Genomic DNA, 21,504 nt, shown 5'->3' with positions numbered 1-21,504 from the left:
AAAAAGAGACTGCAGCATAAAAGTCCTGAATTCATCAAGAAATTCACTGCTATCACTTGCGGTCTGAATTGGCACAGTGGATTGTCATCAAATTACCATGTGTTAACCGCCAGGATGTTTATGTTATTGACAGGGGTTACAGTTCTGTTTACAATTCCTTCCAACCCACCCCATATAATAAAAATGTAGGGATGCCATCATGCTGCAGTTCATGTGACTACTGACAAACTGGGCTGTCACAGCAGCTGGGCATTGCAGCAGCATCAGAGACTGAGGAGGAGGGAGATGCCGGTGAGCAGGCGGATGGCCCAGGTCAGTGAGTAAGCATATAGGTAGGTACTGCTGGCCAGCAGGTAGGTGTCCTAGGCCAGCAGGCAGTCATCCTAGGTGTGTGGGCGACCAATTGAGATGAGTGAGCAAGAGGGCAGCCCAGGCAACAAGTTACAGATATCTGGGGAGATAAAAGAGGGGAGGGGGGAGTGGTTTTGACAATCCCTGGGGGGGGAGGTTGTGGTTTTGATAAAGGGATTGGTGAGTGAAGTGAGGAGGAGCACAGCCCCTAGTATGTATGTCTGCATGCGTGTGTACACACACCCTTCCAATGCAGGACAGCACTTCATGTACTTGATGAAGCTGACTGTAATCCATGAAAGCTTGTCATAATACTGAATATTTGTCACTTTTTAAGCTGCCACAAGTCTCTTGTTTAGTTGCCTGAGACTTGCATGGCTACTCATCTGGAAATTAAAGCATTTCCCCCATTGCAAAAGGCTCTCATAGTTCATATTATGAACAGATTGCTGTCATTCTTTTGTGCAATGTGACAGATCTATTAGAAGCCTAACATTAAATGGATAGTCATTAATTTGCAGTAGTAAGATAACCTATTATTACAACAGAGCTTTTGCACTAAAGAAGAAAGGAAGAATGGTGAAAAAGTAACCTTCCCCCACAAGTTAAACTCTGTTTATTTTAGCTATTCTATTTTATCAATTTATTTTATATATTATATCAATGTGTGTCTATTTTAATAAATAAGTGCTTTAGGAAAATTGCAAGTATCTTTAAACCACATTGTTAGTTACGAATTTATTTAATTTTCTTGCTATGGATTAGATTAATGTCAGATTAACGTTGGCTACTGTATGTATGTATGTATGTATGTACATATGCATGTACATATTACCCCCTCTTCATTGTAATCAGTTGGTTACAATTAAAATACAAATCCGTAATATACCAATACTACAACCACTGAGAAAACAAAGCAGCCCTGAATAGGGAAGTTTTTAATTTTTGATGTTTTACTGTGCTTAATGTTTCAATTTGTTGAAAGCTGCCCAGAGTGGCTGGGGCAACTCAGTCAGATAAGTGGAATAATAATAATAATAATAATAATAATAACAATAATAATAATGATGATGATGTAAGGGTGATACATTTTGCTTATACCACCTGCTCTTGTTCTTTCTCCCACCACCCCCACAAAAGAACAATGATTGAGGCTGATGTAGGCAATGGACCGGATCCTGGGGCAACTTCAGATAATGCATTACAAGGCTACCTATGCCCCAAAACACTCCATTTCAGGGCCTAACACCAGTAAATGGTGGAAATAGTGCCTGGGATAGATCAATACCCAGAGAGTTCCATGCTGTAGCCATGCCTCCCACTATCAGAGCTCTTTACTGACAGAGGGGAGGCACCTCTACCTTGTTTTAACACCCTCCAGGCAACAGATCTAGGGTTATGGTTTGCTCTGTAAAAGAGATTAAGAAAGCCTGGAAGATAGTTGACAGAACACTGAGATTTACTGAGAAGTAAATCTTGCTGACTTCAGTGTGGCTTACTACCAGGAAAATGTATGTAAGACTGCAGCTTGAAATTAATTATTTCACAATTATATTTGGTGAGACTAAACAGATAAAACAGATTTAAAATAAAAATAAAATAACAGATGGGCAGTTGTAACGTACAACTTAAAAGTTATTAGCTTATTTTAAACAATTCCTGATTTATTCCATTATATTCTCAGTACTGAATAAACAAATATTTTTTCCCAATAAATAAATGTGCATCTGTGTCCTGAAGGGAAGTGGTTGATTTGTGGAAATATACAATACAACAGCAATCTTGGTTTAATAATCATGATCCATCGCAAGATGAATGCCAGGAGTGTGAGAGTGTGCGTATAATGTAAAATTCGAGCAGCCAATCTACCTACTTACCTGCGTTGCTTCTCTAGAATATGAAAATGAAGGATGTAATAGTTTACTGTCTCATAAATGCCAGAGTCTCTGACTCTGTGAATGAACCAGGTAACACAGCCCACTTAACTGGAAAGAAAAGCATAGTGTGTACTTTGATAGAGCTCTCATTTCACATTTGTCTCTTAGGACACTTCTCTAAGTTAATGAGACGTGTTAAATTTTTTGGATTTAATGGCTAAACTTCAGTTTTGTTTAGTTATTTGTTTTCTCTCTCCCCGATTAGATTAATTACAGTGCTTTCTCTGTTAACAAATAATTGTATCTTGTCTTCAGTTCTCATTTCTAGATACTGCTTTGTTGAAAAAAAGAAAAATCAACAGAATATAAGGAAATAAATATTACAAAGACTAAAACCCACTGCATTTTGTTTTGTTATCTCTCACACACACGGAATGTCAGTGAGTCAAATAATTCTAAACTATCATTTAATTTGATTAAATTCATATGTTAGCATATTTGAAAATCTTGATATGCATGTTACATAATAGAAGGAACTGCAAAATAACTTACAGTTTAAAAACAATCACTTTTTGTTAGAAGGAAAGGTCATCATTAATATTTGCTTTTTCATTCCACATTATACAATAAAGCCAAGAACCAAAACAAATGAAGCGTGTCCAGGGAAAATGAGCTACAACTGATCAATTGAAATGTCAGCTGATTTAACTAGTTAAAAATTGCCATGTTCTCCTTAATAGCATATCATTATATGCTATATAATCTACAAATGGGGTGGCTAACCTTTATCTCTCCCAACTGTCATCTTCTCTGACCACTGGCTATGCTTGTTAGTGTTGATGGAATTTGTAGTCCAACAACATCTGAAGTGCCGCAGGTCTGCCAACTCAACCTATATTCCATATTAAATATGGTGAGCCAGTAGGAATGCAAACATGGGTTCTGTTTCCATATTCAACATGGCCGAAGGCAGAGGCAACCCATTCGAGGTTAGTTTCTAGTGGATCCTTGAACCCACTAGCACAGTTTTTACTGACTGAAGAACAAAGGAGCAGGGAGGTAAGGAAACATGAATGGGAGATATATCACTGTGACATTGGATCCCAATCATATGGAAGTGACAACCATGTCTCAGAACTTCATTGCCATGTTTTTGATAAAAATGTGCTGTACTGCATGTTGAAATAGGTAATAGATTTCTTCTCAATTTAGCCACCTTATTTCCTGTCATGCAATAGCTCAGTAGCCTCTAAACAAGTTTCTGAAAGATTTCATTTCATTTGATCTTATCTGATGCTCACTGACCTAGTTTTCAGTCTCTTGGAAAAAAGAAAGAAAGATGTAGTTACATGTTTTCTATGTGTGCTTAGAAAATACTCAAAAATAGCAACTCTTGCACATAAAGTGTCAACAATGTGCTTATTAATGAGGAGAGAAAAATTCTCATATGGATTTACAGAAACTATTCTTTAAATACTTATTCCTCTGAATAACTTCCATGCCTAAATGCTTCAAAATCCAACTCCACCAATCATGAGTTAAATTATTTGAAAAGGTTTTCCTTTATTTTCTTGATTCAAAGAAGCCATTTCTAGTTTTAAGAGCAGGCACTTATCTCCACACAACTTGCACATGATATAGAAGATTATGCCGGAATAACAGGCTTGAAGAGTGTCAAATGGACACTGGTGATTTCAAAGCAATATTTGGAACTGTTGTTCTATTACAATAAAGGATTACGCAATCCCCCTCTGCTATTCCACCACCCTCAGAAGTGCAGGGGGTGGCAGCCTAGGAAATGGTATTTTCTGTCCCAGCCCCTGAATTATAGAACTCCCTTCCCATAGAAGTGTGTATGGCACTGTCATTATACAGCTTTCAGCGAGTGCTGAAGATGCACCTCTTTGCCCTGACTTTTTACACTTGAGGGCACACCTTATTTCTGTAATTTTGTTTAAAAGTTGTTTAAAATATTGTGTTTTAATTGTTGTAACCTGCCCTGGGACCTTGGGGTGAAGGGCAGATAATAAATTTTAATAATAATGAAAACAATATTTTTTAAAATCAAAGCATACCTATTTCTGTGTGTTTGTGTGTTGGCATATATCAGTGATGGGGAGAATTTGTGGTAGGGCTGTAGCAAATCCCATCTCACTGATTTGCTCAATTGGAAGGGAGAGTTTACATAGACCTTCTGCTCCCCAACAGCAATTTCAGGAGGGGAGGGATGCATATCATGGCAGCAGTTATGGCTTCCTATCCATTTTCCTTCTCTCTCAACAGTTTAGAAGTCACTAGGGCTCTCAGCTGCCATGCTTCTCTTCCCAGAATCCCCTGGGATTGATGCTAGCATAGCCACACTCCTATTATCAAGTTTCCTTCCTAGAGTGCCTTGGGGGTTATGTTAGCAGGGACATGCTAGTGTCAACACATTTCTAGGACACTGTGGTGAGGAAGCTTGGCAGTTAGAGCTGAGCTACTGAAGCTGCCATCAGAGCAGGCAGCTTTTAAATGAAAATCAAGTGAGAATAATATGATCGCTATTGTGGTACATGCCTCCTCCCTCTGAAAACTGTTGGGGTGTGTGTGTGTCAGAATTGTGATCAATAATAATTTTCTATATACTAATCAAGTGTTCGAAACGCCCATTGTTCTAGGCGTGTTTTGCGACAGGGAATTTCATTAGTGCGAGCAGTTTCTGAGCTCTGGGTGCAGTAACTGCGCCTAAGATTTCAGATTAAAACTGCAGAGCGGAAGGAAAGGGCGACCAGAAAAACAGAAGGAAAACTGATACATTTTTCCAAAGATACAATTAATGTTTTACCTGTGACACATAATGCTTCTGAAGAATAACCAGCCTAAAAACTTTGCCTTATGGTCACACACAAGCACTCAATTTGATTATCAAGTGTCAACTGCATTTTCATATGAAAACACATGACTTTAAAAAAAAATCAGAAAAATTACAATTACCTTATTGACAAGAGTGACAATATCACCTTCTTTGATTGTCAGTTCATCTTCATTCTGTGCTTCGTATGAAAATAAAACTTTGCAATATTCCTTTACTGAAAGAAAAACAACAACAGTGTATTTCAATATACTGTCCTACCAAAACGCCCATGTAATTTTGAAACAAACGTATTTCCCAATGTTTTTTCTAGGCAGCTGGTTTTAAAAATGTATGAAGCACTTTAGCAGATAGAGAAAAATAATGATTATTTCTGTAGAAACAGTCATTTGATAAAATTATCGTAGCCAGAACCATTCCATTAAAATACTTTAATTGGAAAGGCTGTGCTCATTTCTCATTCACACTAAGGCTGGGTGCAGCCACTTCCCACGGGGAATAACAGAGCCTTGCTATGCACATAGTCAAGTGGGAGGCCACTCCCAAGTGGGAGGTCACCATTAACAATTTTAAATTAATAGCTTTTACTACACAAACACATAACAATTCTACATAAACATTCATATTATGCTGTTAGAAAAAATTATAACATTTATAGAAAAGAGAAGGCATTAGGTTTTTTTTTTTTAATACATAGGAGTACTGCATAATTTAACCAAGTGAAGGGACATGAGTGGATGGGAGATATGGGAGACAAGTGCAGACCTCCCACTCTCCACAGTGGTCAGCTGAGCATGTCAAGAATAAATAAGCAGTAAAGCTTATGCCCTGTGATTTCTATTTGGAAATGTTTGCACATGTATCTTACTAATGATCATTCTTATACTTCAGTTCTGCTTCCTCTCTTCCTTTGATTTGTTACCACAAGAATGAATTGCTAATACTAGTAATTCAACATTTTAAGTGACATAAGTTACTTAAGTGCTCTGGTCCATGGGGTCACGAAGAGTCGGACACGACTGAACGACAACAACAACAACAACAACAACAACAACAACAACAAATGAAACCACTGATTTACAAAAACGTCTTTTTTATGGGGGCAGCAGCTATTAGCAACAAACTTGTCTAAGTATGTAAAGTATGAAAAACTGACAATAATTTAGACATCAGATTACAAGTCATTTTCTATCCAATGAAGCAAAGGTAAGCAAACATTTTTAATTATAGGTTTCAGCCATTATTCATAGCGCTAGAAATACCCTACTATTTTTATTTCCTCTTGGAGACATTATCATCTGTTTTTCAAACACAGAGAGTAAGAGGTGTGTGTTTATTTCTCTAAGACACACCTGCAAAAGGCATATTTTAAGAGAGAGAAAACACAAAACAAATTGGATTTCTCTAAGAATTTAAAGTGCAAGTTAATCCAATATTTGGTGGTAGGGATCAGGTTATAATATAAAAGAACAATGCAGGTTTTAAAACCTGTAAAGCAAAATGTCTTCTCTCTCAGCATCTTTAGCCCAAAGCCTTGTGGCATACTTTCTTTATTATTTTTGAAATTAGGAAATTGCTAAGAGATGAAAGTTCCACAAATTTCCCCAGATATCTAGATGCTCTTAGCACAAAGAGAAGGGGCGGGGGGATCCCAGCAGCAAGACCTACCCTTTGTCCTGTTGTCCACTTCTATTTTCGCGGGCTCCTGAACTGCTGTGGCTGTGGGTATTCTTTTTCCAACTGTCTGTAAACATATAAACAACTTCTCTTTATTTTATTCTATCTCACCAAAAAACTGAGCAAGGAAGTAATGAACATAACGTCACAATTCATGTCACTGCTCAATACATTTTTGTTTAAAAAAAGATTAATTATTGAAGTTATTCCCTCAGGCCTTACCTGCCAGAATTCCTTTAAGAAATGTAATTGTTTAGTTAACTGCCCCCTTGTGATCTTATAATTACATCCCATTCTGTGCCAATGAAGTTCTATCCCTGCAATCATATGAAATATCAAAGCTCTGCTGACATGTGAATATCCCATTACAAGCACTTGTACATGGTATGCAGTAATAACTGACTATTTAAATACTTCCAATTATTCCAAAATGTTTCACTTGGGAGTAAAATGCTGCGGATATAAGTTGTCAAATAGCTACACCCAAAAGAAACAACACTGCATACAATAATTGGTATATGGAGCCCAGTGATGTGAGCAGCATTTGGTCAGATGCAATAACTACCAATGAAGTTCTGGTATTCAAAGTAGCAACTTCAGTTGAACAATCTGAGATACGATTATTGACTTTTATATCTATAGGCAAGTGCAGTTAAGCAGGACAGTGAGCTTTGGAGCAGCTCACCTTCTTGAGAATTGACAAGACATTGACCTTTCCTGAAAAAATAAAAATAAATAAACAGCAGGGGAACAAAAAGCTATATAAACTCAAAGACCAAAACAGTGTTATTCGCTTGCAGAGGTCTACCTTCTCTCCCCCCCCCCTTTCCCCCTTTTACACTATCATCTAAACACACACAGCCCAGATTTTAGTTGCAGAAGAAAAATTTTCAGAATTCATTAGGCAGAAGCAGAGGATCTAAAATGAGATAATCCAAAATTTATGAGGGTGTCGGGCAAATCTGTCTGATGAACTAATTTAATTAATTAGCTAAAATGGTTGCATAAAAGAACGCATGGTGGCAAGGGAGCAAATTGTCTTCTGGCAGGCTGTTTGTATGAAAAGCGAAATAGTTGATTTATGCTTGAAGGGGCAAAGAGGTGATCCTGCCAATTAAGTTCATTTGTTTTTATACTGATGTCATCTGCCAGCAGGGTTGCCAGATGTTTTTTTTTAATGTGTCTTTTGTTTGAAGTATTAGTTCTTACTCCAGATTAAGAGCCTCACTTAACAGAATGCCCCTCATTTAATCTCTGCCACATTATGTTTCTGACATCTCATAAAATACAGAGTACTATTTTTGCAGCCAACTATATTGCCCTCTGATGTTACACAGAGGACACATGAATGCTGTGGTTCTTTAAAAGTCCTTGCCATTCTCGGAAGCATTTCAAAACACAATACACACCAAGCACCTCTCATCTCAGGTGTCTGAATTTGAACCTTACACTATCATCAGGATTAAGAAATAAACAAATAAAAATAAAGGTGAAATTAAGGGAGGTTTCTGGCTAAGGGCTCTTTGAGATCTTTTATTCTCCCATTCTATATCACAGTGAAAATTCACACAAAATTTACACTGGTAGGCCTCAATGATTATGGAAATCAAAAGTTACTTTTCCTGTGTTCAATAATGGCTTCAAATACATCATAAATTAAGCCAACACAATAGCATGGTAATTTTAAAACTATGCAAAGAACTCTAAGATTAAAATGGGGTGGGGCACAGAAGAATGCAAAAGGAAGCCATGTGCACTATAATATGATTTGGACAGGATTACTGCAAACAACACCCATATTAATCTTGATGTACATTTGTGGTTTGTTATACTAAGTAACAGCGTATCTACATGTTCTAGACTTCCATATCAGGTACTCCTAGCTTCTTATTTGCACGTATTTTAAATACCGAACACTTTTGATTCAGAGATTCTAAGACAAAAAATTATACTCTTTACATCACACTCTTCTTTGGACATGATAATTATGGGGAAAATGCAGGAAGCACAATGGTATCCTGCTTCCTGTTTATGCCCTTCTCTGTCTTTTTCCAAATTAGAACTTTCACATTCCCACCTCAAATGTGGAGATATGAAAGTTCTATTTTAGACAAGAAAAGTGAGGAAACAAAGGGCACATGAAATTTGCACGTTCTACTCCACAGCATTATCACATCTCAAGATGCTTAAAATAGATTTTTCATTATTACAGTATTTGTTATTTATTATTTGGCCTGTTCTGATAAATGTGCCAGCTATATGAAACAGGGGAGCCTGAGGAAACAGCTCTTCAAAAATATGAGTCAGATTCCACTTAAAGTCTAGGTATCATCTGTCCATTTGGACTTACATGCTTTATATTTTTAGCATGTAGGGCTTATGTGAATGAGTTGCCCACACATGGATATCCAATGGAACAGGTGATTGTGGTTTATGGTCTGACCAGCTGCAGACCCACTCTCTCACCAAATGCAGTTGGCAAGTTCATCAGCAGTGGCTCACTGGTTATCCCAGTAGCAATATAGAGTATACAGAGGGGAAAAGAAGAGCTGCTGCTATAGTATAACTTGATTTACGTTATTTAACTGTGCTGCACATTATTTAACCTTAGCTAGATAGAAATATTTTATCTATTTATTTACAAAATACCCTACATTACATAGTAATCACAGGGCATTTTCCAACATAGTATAAAGCGCGTTATACACAATAAAATGGTGAAATGTAGCTAAAATTAAAACCAGTTATTTAAAAGTCAAATTGATAGCAGTTCATGGAAACTGAAAGACCTTAGGCATCAGCACAGGTTAAATTAAATTCCTCCAACACCTTGAGACCCCAGTAATGCCCTAACCATCTGTGCCTTGGGGGGGATGACACAGTAAGGGCACCCCTACAGAGAAGACTTTATCCCCAATGTCATTCCAGACAGGGCGACATCCATAACTTTTGCCTACATGAGATTGGGTACCAGGGGCCTTCCAGATGTTGTAGACTTCAACTCTCATCATCGCAGAATGCTGGCTAAGCTGGCTGAGGCTCATGGCAGCTGGAGCCAACTATGGTAATGTACAACTACCCTTTAGATAAATAGCTACTAGAATTTAATCATCTTAGAATCTGGGACCTAGATGATCCACTGGCAAAGAAATAAGAAGATATCACAAGATTTCGAGAAAAATAAGAAATCTGTGAAATACAAGAAATGTGAAGTGTTGCAGTTAAGCCTAATAGCAGATGTTTGAAAGCAAGGTTGGATTTCAGTCTGAACTAAATACTACTGCCTCTGTCCATGGAGGAAAATATACATAACAGTTATCCATCAGTAAGCAAACAACACAGACTAGTAGTTAATACTTTAAATAATGGAAGAAAACTGGTTACCATTCTTTCCTCTGCCTACTACTTCTTTTTTTAAGATAGCTATTCCACCCAGTGATATATTTTCTTTTGCTACCTGGATAAAAATATCCAATGTTGTTGAAGTAATCTGAGCAGACTTCCAAATTACATGTTGCTAAGTATAATACTAAGCACTAATTTATAGTGTGAGAGGAGCTCGGGTAAACTATGCAGTACAGTAGCTAGAAGGAAAGGTATGGCAGGTGTCTCATTCAGAAATCCTATAATTCTGTTTTAGTTAGCTGTTTACCAGTTATTCTGGAAAGAGAGAGGCCCTTCTACTATATTTTATTCTGTGTTGCTTAAAAAAGTGATAAAAATTTATATATATATGGGAAATACTACCGTGTGTTTGCTTTCTACCATTAGACTCTTCTGTCTCCTCCGTACATTCCTCGTTGATGAAAATAGCACAGAAGAGAGTATTAGAACCTTTATGCATTAGACTGAAATACTACGAACCTAATGAAGAAATGGCAAATAATACCCTTTGGCCAATATAGTATTTTAATCATTTGTCTCTAGAACTTTAATGAAATTGGGGTGCAGTGATTTGCATCTGTCTATTTCTTGCTCATATCAAGTCTAGTTAGTCTCTGAAATTTCTGGGAGTACCAGTCCTAAATCAACAACAGTTGTTTTCTGACATATATACTGTAGTCTACATTAAATCAAATTGTACTTTGAGAGCAGTGAACACAACCATCAGGCCTGTGTCAGAGGCTTGAAATTAATGCCTAGGTTGAGCAGTTCTCTGTTCTCAGCTAGTCATGTGCACTCATAAGAGGAATCTGGCCAGCATCCTGCACTCACAGTGGCCACTGACCAACCACAATATGTAAGCTTTTTCAATGCAACTTAAAATGTAAGTATGCAGTACAGAAAGCTTAATCATATGAATAGCAGATGCTGCACACATGACAGGCCGACAACTGGCAGTGAACTGACATATATTGAGTCCACTGGATTAACCAGCCGCAAACTTTAACTTCATTTAGCATAGGTTAGATACAGAATATAACAACAATGAGAATCAATTATCAATCAAACTTCCAAACCATATTGAGAATCTGTCAAATTGAGACTTCCAGTCATGTTTGGATTGTTCAAACAAATACACAAGCAGCTATATGCTTTGGAAAAAAATTGTTAGAAGCAGCAGTTGTGGAAGTCTTCTCTCAGGCAGAGAGTACCGAATGCATTTTATGCACAAAGAGGGTGCTTTGGTCCTCATATGTTGTTCCCACTACACTTTGCTAATGAACCACTGTAGAACTAGCATAGACAATGAAATGTGCACAACTGACTTCCCATTGTGCTGGAGCAAAGGTACCCATGTCCACTAGACAGTGTACTCCCCCTGTGGTCACCATTGTGAAGTACAGCACCCAGTGGTGCCAGGTATATTGGGCGGAGGGGGATTCAGCTCCCCCAATATTTTTTGGCAAGGGGCAGCACCCCCCATCATATTGAGGGGGCCGCAATGCCTTGCCACCGCTGAAGCCAGGTGGTGGCTGGGACAAGCGCAGAGAGCAATCTCTGCACTTGCTAGCCCCAGCAATTCCCTGCGCTTATCCCATCCACAGGGTGGGCGCCACAACCAAGAAGGCCCTCTGGCTGGCTCCTTGTAATTTCATTTCGTGAGCGAAGCATTTCACACAGGTTTTTTTTATGACAACTGCAACAAGTCCTTTTCTCTCATATTAGAAAATGTTGGTCTGTCTTGTTCCAAAATTATGTACTAGATGAGCGATAGTCTCAAAAGCCATTTTGGCATATAAGCGGTATATAAAAAATTATAACCATCATCCTCTTGCCTGTTTTAGTTTGCTAATCTCTCAATTATTGCTTATGGTTAAGAAATGTAAACTTCTTCCACTCAGGAGGTTTTATTGAGATTTATCTATCCAGATGATATGGGATGCAGGAAGGGGACAGCAGCAATTCAGGCAGAGCAGATGCCGTCAGAACAAGCAGCGCAAATCTTATTAAAATCACAGGCGAACAAGAATGCCAATGACACAAAGTTAAAGGAAGCAAAGGAGAAGCCCAGTCAGTACATTACACTCTCCATTGCTCCCTGATAAAGAAGCAAAACCAAAAAGATCAGAAAATTAAATGAAATAAATAAAACATAAATCAAAAGTTCTTGGATTGCTTTACCTGTACCACCCTATCTAAACTGATGCAAATAATATGGAATATGCTGCAAACTGTCTGCACCCAATAACAACAATTCTAATTAAACCTACATCATTTTGCAAATTACACACCACTGAAGTTTCAGAGATATTGCCTAGCTTTTTGTTTACAGAGGTGTACAGAAACAAGCAGAACTAGAATCTTACTGTCAAACTAGTTGTTGCATCAACAGTCATGCCTATTATTCACATGCCTGAAACATTCACATCAAAACAGGCCTTTTTCTAAGTAAAATGTATAACTGAGCCGTGGGATGTCTTCCTTCACACCCATAGCATATGCCACTGCAACACACCTGGGGATTTTGCTTGTGTACATGCATGCTTTGTTGCTTGGAGTCACATTTCATAACATTTGGAAGCCTACACAACGTGGGAGGAAATCCGCAGAACTGAAAATTTGACAAAACTAATGCAGCAGAGAAGTGCCTTAAGCATGTTACTAATGCTGATCACTGCTAATCTAACTTCTCTTTTTGGTGAGCCCATAGAAGACTACAAGAAGTAGTAAAGAGCTGCAGGTAATCCCCCCAAAATATTTACTGTCATCCTACTTGCTCCCCAAACTTTCAGTTATAAGATCCTATAACACACTGACTTTTCTTATTTTAAAGAAAGCTTAAATGTGGTTAAAGAAGCATTTGCTAGCACAGATAGCAAGAGCAATTGTTGCTCCAGTCTTCCAGTCAGCCTGGAGCACAGACAGGGGGTGCTCATCCTGTTGGGGTTTATTTGAGTGATCAAAATTACACCTGAGCCGGTCTGATATCAGTACCGTCTGTTTAAGAAACAGAAGAAACAGGTGCCGGTGTTTTGTTCTTAATTGCCCAAAGCATGGGCGTTACTCTGTGTATATAAGGCTCTGTTGAGGAGCAGTTTCTTGTTGGGAGTTGAGAGGTGTGGGGAGGTTGGGAGTGTGAGTTCTTTGATAAAGCGTATTTGGAAGCGTATTTAGAAAAAAGAGTCTCCGAGAGAAGGCTAGTAACTAATAGGGAGTTCTAACTACGTTTGCTTAAAACTAAAGTTTAGATCAGAAAAGCCTTTTTTTTCTTTTACTCCTGGTGGCCTCCTTCAGCCAAGTCAGTTTCTGTTGCATTTTTTCTTCTTTTAACTCTGCAGGAAGTGTACTTTTATGGGCCACTGTTAACTGGGGTGTGAGTTTTTCTTTTGCACCTTTGTTCAGTACCCAGTTATTTTTTTCCATTACATCCATCCATGTGCAGAGAAGTATATATTCAAGTAATATCCCTCCTTAGGTCTGAACCCACATGCAACTCCTTTGACACAGTCACATGGTATTCACCAAGCAGAGGAAACTGAGCCTTCATTCACATGGCAGTTTGCTCTGTTTCTCCAATGATTTCCTGTTATTTTCCATATTATATTTGAGCTTTCACACAATGAAAAAAACCACTTCCAGAAATCTATTGGGACATAATGGAAGTTACAGTTATTTCCTGCCATTTTCATGGTTGAATCTTGAGGGAACACAAGCATGCTTGTGTGGAAATGGTGGAGTAGTAACAATAATGTTCATAGTTGTGTCACACCACTCCTACGGGTGGTGAATGAAATTTTGTGCAGCATGCTGATGTATGGATCAAAAATCCATAGTTCCATAGCATAACAGGTACCACAGTGTGAAAGGAACATGAGAAAAACGTTATAGTTGGGAAAATAACTGCACTCTCCTAAAAAGGGAACTCTGCTATCTCATGCAACAAAATATGTGCAGAGTGAATGGCAATAGTGTATGGTTCATTATCTCACCAACTGTCATAACCTCTAACTTGGCTGAAGCATGGGGGTGTATGGGGTGTTAGGAGAGGGGTAGTACCTCTGGTGAGGGACACATTGTGCTTCTTCTGGGATAGGTTATCTATCTTTGGTCCTCACTCTGCACTCAGCTCTTGCCTGTGGCTCCTAGAAGCTGTCAGCATGCAACACCCTCTGGAACACCCCGGGAAATGGCTTTGACTGACCAGCTTAACTAGGTGAGGGTAGCCAATGGGTCTCAAACCCTCAGTGAGCAATGGACTTCCCCCGCACACGAATAAAGTCTCTGTTGGATTGAGCAGACGAGACCAGTAGTGGGTCCAACAGTCAAGATGGCAGTTTTTGCATGTGCAGCAGAGGGAAGCAAAGGGCAGATGGGGCTCATCAACCTGGGAAGGTAGCCCATCTAGGAGAAGGAAATCTCTGATCCTAAACCTCTGCTGCCTTGCAGGATATATTTGGGTAGAAGAAAAGGCTAAGGAGTAAACCATACCCATTTCTGGAGTGGAGTCCCTAAGTTGGATGGCGCCTTGCACATCTCATTCTGACAACTCTTGCAGCCAAACTGGTGCCAAATACATTGCTCTGCTTTCCCTTGGACCACATCACCAGTGAGGCAGAGGAGGTGTCTTGTCAGCTGGGCCTCCATACACACTGCCCAGACTTGCACCCTGGGGAGGTAACTTCAGTGCTGCAAACACAGCAGTTTGACTTCACCCCCAGAGGTGCACTCTATTGTCTCTCTCTCCAGACAAATGGATGCTAGCAACAACTTAGTGCAGCATGCTACTGATTCAAGGCAACAATTCAGGGACCACACTCTCAATGGGATTTGAAGAAAAGGATAGATAATAGAATGTCATCAGGATACTGAAGGCTCTGAAACAACAAGCTCCATTAGTTACAGGACACAAGGTAAGTACCCTGTGGAACTCCACAAGGTAATGCTTATGGGCCAGAACAGGAGTCTTCTAAAACTAGGATCTGAAATTTGCATGTCATGTAGGAATGGAACCACTGCAGAGCAATAAATGTATCCTCTCCCAAAACTTGCCACATAGCCCATGGCTGATGGTACTAAAATGCAGTAAAATTAGCATGGTCTCCCAGTTTATCTACCACCAAAGGAAATCTACCAAAATGGCAAAGCCAATTTCTTTTCCAAGACCAGTCTTGAAACTTGACTGAAATGGATCTAGTAGCAGTCATCCAAAGTGACTGTGGTAAAAATAAGCCTGTGTTGGGTGAAGTATGGGAGATGGCAATCTGAAAAAAGTAGATAATACCTTATAATACAACTCTTGCTATTTAAAACTGAATGAACCTGGGACTAAAGAGAAAGACAATAAAATATCAAACAGAAACTTCAAAACAACACTTCAAAAATCCATTAAAAATATGAAAGGTCAGGAACAACTTCAAATCTAAAACTTCAACAGCAGCTATGCAGCACACCCAATGTATCAATGGTCTATTTTTCTCTCTGACTGGTATTCAGTGGTGACCCTCGGACCAATAATATTTTCAAAATGCTATTTCATGCACTAATACAGTGACCCGCAGCACGTTTCATTGAAAATAAATTCTACTGAAATCAAAGTGGATTGATTCCACTTAAGAGTTTAGAATCAGAACACTTTTCTGCCTAAACCTATTCATGTCAACCATACACTTACATGTGTGTTGAATGAATATGCTTTCAAAGGGTATGATGTTTTCACTCAAACATACACACACTCATTCATTCCTTCTCTTCCATCTGCTCCCTTCTCTATTTCCCCTTTCCTCTGGTTCTGTTTTTCCCCTGAGGTGGGATGCTCCCTGCCCACCTCCAATACAGTTTCCTTCTCTCCTCATCACTCCCTTCCTGTGGGATTTGTGTATGTCTGCGTGCACATGCTAGGTTTTAAAATATATATAATAAAATAACATCTGTGTGAATTTGTAACATTAATGAACAGTGAAAAAGGAAACAGGCAGCCCACACATTTTCCAGACTCATCCATGAGTTAGCTTCTTCAATTGGCTATGAAAAGGAGTAAGAACTGCTGAGAATCTGTCAGCTGCTCTGAAATGCGCAATATGAACTTCAGATGTCTAAGAAGTTATCTTAATATTCCTCTACAGCATGTCAACGAAGAGGATGACAAGGGAACAATTGGGCTTGCGTGCAAGGACTGGGACCTTCATTGTATAGCCATATTGCTGAGCTGAAAACTGTACCACAACGATTACAGAGTTTCATTTGAGCAGGTCCAATTTGAAACCTCAATGGATGTTATTACGATTACTCCACTTTCCCCACATTATCAGTGCGGTTAGAATGAAGACCTCAGCTCAATGTTTCTGAACACAATCCACCAGGAACCTTTTGTACAGACCTCTTTTAAATGAAGCAAGATGGCAAAGGCATAGATAGGCACACTCTTCATTTTAACAGAGTTTGCATGTAGAAGGAGTGGTTCCAGGTGAATTGTGTCTGTCTGTTGTTGTTGTTGTTGCTGCTGCTGTTAATTAGCAGTGTTTACCGGTACTTCGATAAAGTAGCACTGAGTGTATGTTGAGTTGCATTTCAAAATACATCCAAAATACCGCTGACATTTCAGCGAGCTATGAAAATACTAGCCCTCCATCTAACTCTTTCTTGTTCTCTATTGTTCCCTTACGTACAGGAAGACCCACAGCACATGCTAAGTTGATACATTTATTTAGGGAGCTATGTAGCTTCATTCCATGTTTAAACAAAAGTGACAAACAACTATTTTTCAAAAATACGAGGATTAGAAATGTATAGATACACAAATATATTACAAAGTTGGCAAATAATAAAGTTTGTAACTCAAATCACTGTTTCGTATAATTACACAAACTCTCAACATCTTAAAAATGGCATTTACCAAACTGGGTTTCACATGTAAGTCTAATAAGTGATGATATTTTAACCAAAACAGTGATTATATTTTAACCAGAAATAACAATCTTTTTCTGGAAGAACAAATACGTTATTTTGGAAGTGGGCTTGCTTCCCTATCCTTTCTTTTTCTTTCATTTTCTTTAAAATAATAAAATAAGCACATGAAAACTCTATGCCTTCCATAGAGTTTGAGTTAATTGAATAACAATATTAAAGACAGTTAAAAAAATCACACTAAAATGAGAATATCATAAAACATAAAACATTTGTGTACATTTACTGATCGGAGGGGGGGGGGGAGTCAGAAAGTTCCAGGACAAGTTCTGCCTCTGTAGAGTAGCCACTTATTTGAATATGTTACTTATTACTTCACAAACACAGATGGAGCTGCTTTCAGTGAAAAGTCTCTCACTTCTAACACATCATTTTTAAGCCATGATACAGGCAAAGGCTCTTGTTGCCAAACATCTGTGCTCTACATTACATGACTTAGAACACAGTTGCAGAAATAAACGAAAAAGAAGTGCTTTTTTAAAAAATAATAATAAGAAAGACATACCTCTTCTCCCATTGTGAAGTAAAGCTGCCTTTCTAGAGATTATAGTAAGCGTTCAAGAGCAGCAAGAGGAGTCCTCCCACTTCCTTGGAAGTGCTGAGCTCACTAAGTCTGAGAGGCCAAGCCTAAAACTGAGTCACACTTTAAGGCCAATGTGAGCTATGAGGAAACAAAGCTTACATTTGTTTACTTGACAGGAAACCTGGAACTTCTTGCAGTTTGCTTCTTGTGAGGCAGTGGTTTTCTCTCCATTCCAGAGAGAGAAAAACAAATATAAAAACCTTGGGCTTCTTCTTCTGACAACACATACAGAAAAGCGGAACGGACAGCATGAGGAGAGGAGGGTATAATTTTCAGAACTAAAGAGAAAGTACTTTTTAAAGAAAGGCATCCAGAAATTAATCCAGAGAAGAATACCTTATTTTAATTTTATAAAATGTTATTATTTAAAAAAATGATCAAATATCTTTGTTCCTAAGAATGGGGCCAGGGAGCATAATTTCTATGAAGAGCGACTGAAAGGAACAAGGAAGTGCCTTATAAATGTTAATTAAGTTATATTGTATACCAAATTATAGATGTGGCTTCTGTAGTGCTACTATAGGAGAAAACATGGAAATACCAATGTATGCATAATACACTAAAGGTAAATGTTAGGAGACCAAATTGGTGAAGAATAATACCCTGATTGAAAAAAACAGACCATGTTTAAATGGATGCAATAACAATTTGATCAGTGTTGCCAATCATGTTTACTTATGCCCTAGGAAAGGGAACACTGAAATTTAATCAACAGAAATAATTACAACCCTGGACTAATTTGTCACACAGACATCAATATGCTCAGCTGAAACTATGCAGTGGAACAGGTTCAGATTTGACTCACACAAGACAAGAAGCCACCCACACTGAGTCACCAAGCCCAGTTTCCTAAACGATGAGTTTCAGTTCAAGCAACTGATGGAATACACCATTTGGAAACAACTAAAGCCCAGTCTTCTAGTTTTCCAGTAGCTTGTTCTTAAAAATAACTGTACTATATTTTCAGGACTCCAAATACTTAAGAACTCCACTGGATAAATTGCCAGCCTTATTAGATATATCCTGTGAAAGCCTGTAGCTTCCCACTCCAGCACCAACCCAGTAGAATAGCTCACTTACACTGTGGGGCTGTCTCACTTCTTTCTTTCTGCTGCCACCATTTATTATCACCTAGGGCAAGGACTGTAGGACTCCCACTGTCATACTGTAGTCTACTGGGAAGGAGGGAGTCCAGACAAATTCAAAATCTCCTGCATGACAATTTCAGCCCATCATCCTTCCTGTTCTCCAAGGCACTTTAAAACAGCAGTATAGCCCAAAGGTTTAAACAACATGGGGGGAAACAAACAGAAACCAGAAACCAGTACAGCCCAGAAACTCATTTTAGAAGTTTATTTGGGAAAGTGGGAGAAACAGTGAGTAGCTACCACCAAAACAAAAACAAAACACTAAACCAGAATGTGGGTCTCTCTCATCCGTGGACAACATCCAATCTATGCAAGTGCTGACAGTCAGCTGACCATCAGGACCTCTGCGCAAGCCCCAACGATCAGCTGATCTTTGCAGCTGGCAAGCTGCACAGCACTGTGCAAGCTCTGGTGTTCAGCTGATTGTCGAGGCTTCTGTGCACAGTGCTAGCAAAAATGGGCCACCTGATATCATTGTGATGTGGTTGACAGGTGGGTGGCCCTACCCATCTGTCAAACAAGGCTCATGGGGGTGTGGAGGAGATAAGGATCTGGCCTGCTGGCTGGATCTAATTCCCATCCCTGGTCTGTGTAATTACAGTGGTACCTCGGGTTACATACGCTTCAGGTTACATACTCCGCTAACCCAGAAATAACGCTTCAGGTTAAGAACTTTGCTTCAGGATAAGAACAGAAATCGTGCTCTGGCGGTGCAGCGGCAGCGGGAGGTCCCATTAGCTAAAGTGGTGCTTCAGGTTAAGAACAGTTTCAGGTTAAGAACGGACATCCGGAACGAATTAAGTACGTAACCAGAGGTACCACTGTATATACTAGGCAAACTATCATAGTGAAACTTACTCTTATGATGCCCTCTGCTGTTGGCAACCTCTAGAGTTGGTTGCAGGATGAAGGATGGAGAAATACAGTGTGTGTGTGTGTGTGTGTAATCCACTTGGACTGGATGAATCCTTGAATCTATGAAGACTAGAGCAGTACATTCTGATTCTCATCCTGCTTTTTCTCTTGCACATTAACTTTTCTATGTAGGAAAACCAATCATGGGCTCTCATTGTGGCGGGTCCTCTGACCTCTACAGTGACACATACCTACATTTCAACTCAAAGTAATGCTGGAGGGAGAAGGTGCTGAACAAAGTCATTTTTTGATAAAACACTCTACTTTAAAATAATTGCTCAATAGATAAGATTGGTTTTCCAAGCTGCTATTCTTGTAAAATAACTGTTAAGATAGAGTTACAGGTGGGTAGCCGTGTTGGTTTGCCATAGTCAAAACAAAATAAAAAATTATTTCCAGTAGCACCTTAGAGACCAACTAAGTTTGTTCTTGGTATGAGCTTTCGTGTGCATGCACACTTCTTCAGTTAAGATAGAGGAACTGATAGAGTAAATCAGAAGCAACTGTATTATCTACTGTTTTAATCCTAGTACTCATGTTTTCCAATAGCATTTTTCATCTAAATACGTGGTCTTTGAGCAGGAACAGTGGTACATGTGCCACAGTTGCTTGTCAGTTTTCACCCCTGCAACTACTGCCATCTCAAACACAGATTTTTGGAAACAGAAGGGGAAAGGGTCTTCTGAAGCAGTCCAACACTATCAACTTCAATGAAACGGACATATTTTCATAACATCTGGTCCTTGACTCTTGTAAAGTGAGCAGCGTCATGGATAGTAGACTGCAGTTATTGTTTCAAGAGTCTGTTTTTTCCTATAAACTAAGATGGGGAATTGTTATGGTGTTGAATCTCATAGTTCAAGTGGCACCCTTTCTTTTATCAGACATCACACCCTACTTTACTATCCATTTCCACTGACACGTAATGCTAAATAGAGCTTGTGAACCCCACTCATATGATCATATCCTAAAGGAGAATGACTGCACACACATATTCAGGTGTTTGTTTAAATTAAGAACCAGATCTCAACTGAGTTATACCTGATATTCTTTAGACAGTGAAGACAAATATTTGTAAAACTTACTGCTGCACTGACAATTGTACAGTGTTCCTTTGCAATAATCTATTACTTCTCCAAACCTCTGGTCTAAAAGAAGTTTCACAACATGCGCTGGTTTGCAAATTCAGCTTTGCACAAGAGGGTACAATGATTTCTTAGAAAAGGAAATTCTTGGAAGAGTTGTTTGCTTTCCAAGACTCATCATCATCTAAGGAACATGAACAGGATTCTGTTTGTATAGTTAGACTGTTATAAATAGAAAAGAGAACATTTATTGAGAGTGCTTGTGCAGTTTTCATGCCGGGAAGGGAAAATATACCTCACTTTAAAGCTATTATTCATCATGTAATTCTATCATATAGAAATTGATTTTATTGATCTTTTCTTAAGATGTGCAAGCAGAAGTGAAATGCCTACTGTTAGAAAATCCCATAAACTCTAGACAGCACCAAGTAGCCCTTAAGAGCATATGAAATTTCAGGAGTGATATGAATATGATAAAAAAATCAATTTGCTGCAAAAAGAGATTTTGTAAGCCAAGCGGCCCTTAAGTGCATTTGAAGGAGTGGTAGGAATATAATGATCAATTTGCTGTGAGAAAAAGGGATTTTGAAAGAAAAGTGAATATTAGGAACTAATAAAGATGATTTGTACACAAGCTAAACCATGGTTTAGTGCTGCACAGATGAGGCCC

The 21,504-nt window shown here is 38.7% G+C and overlaps 1 protein-coding gene across 10 annotated transcripts in view; it reads right to left on the bottom strand.

Moving 5' to 3' along the window:
• Nucleotides 1–21,504, bottom strand: part of SH3KBP1 (SH3 domain containing kinase binding protein 1) — a 132,313-nt gene that overhangs the window by 25,937 nt on the left and 84,872 nt on the right. For 7 of the 10 annotated variants that reach the window (XM_033147304.1, XM_033147305.1, XM_033147306.1 and 4 more), the window contains 2 exons: nucleotides 6,748–6,823; nucleotides 5,202–5,296 (listed from right to left, as the gene is read on the bottom strand). In XM_033147304.1, coding sequence (XP_033003195.1) covers nucleotides 5,202–5,296; nucleotides 6,748–6,823 — 171 coding nt within the window. Of the gene's footprint in view, nucleotides 1–5,201; nucleotides 5,297–6,747; nucleotides 6,824–8,715; nucleotides 8,752–12,655; nucleotides 12,698–17,608; nucleotides 17,732–21,504 lie in introns of those variants that run through there. The other 3 variants (XM_033147314.1, XM_033147312.1, XM_033147313.1) reach the window with 3 other exon arrangements.

This window comes from Lacerta agilis, chromosome 4 (assembly GCF_009819535.1).
Source record: "Lacerta agilis isolate rLacAgi1 chromosome 4, rLacAgi1.pri, whole genome shotgun sequence".
Lineage (NCBI taxonomy): Eukaryota > Metazoa > Chordata > Lepidosauria > Squamata > Lacertidae > Lacerta > Lacerta agilis.
This window is presented reverse-complemented; position numbering and strand designations above follow the sequence as displayed.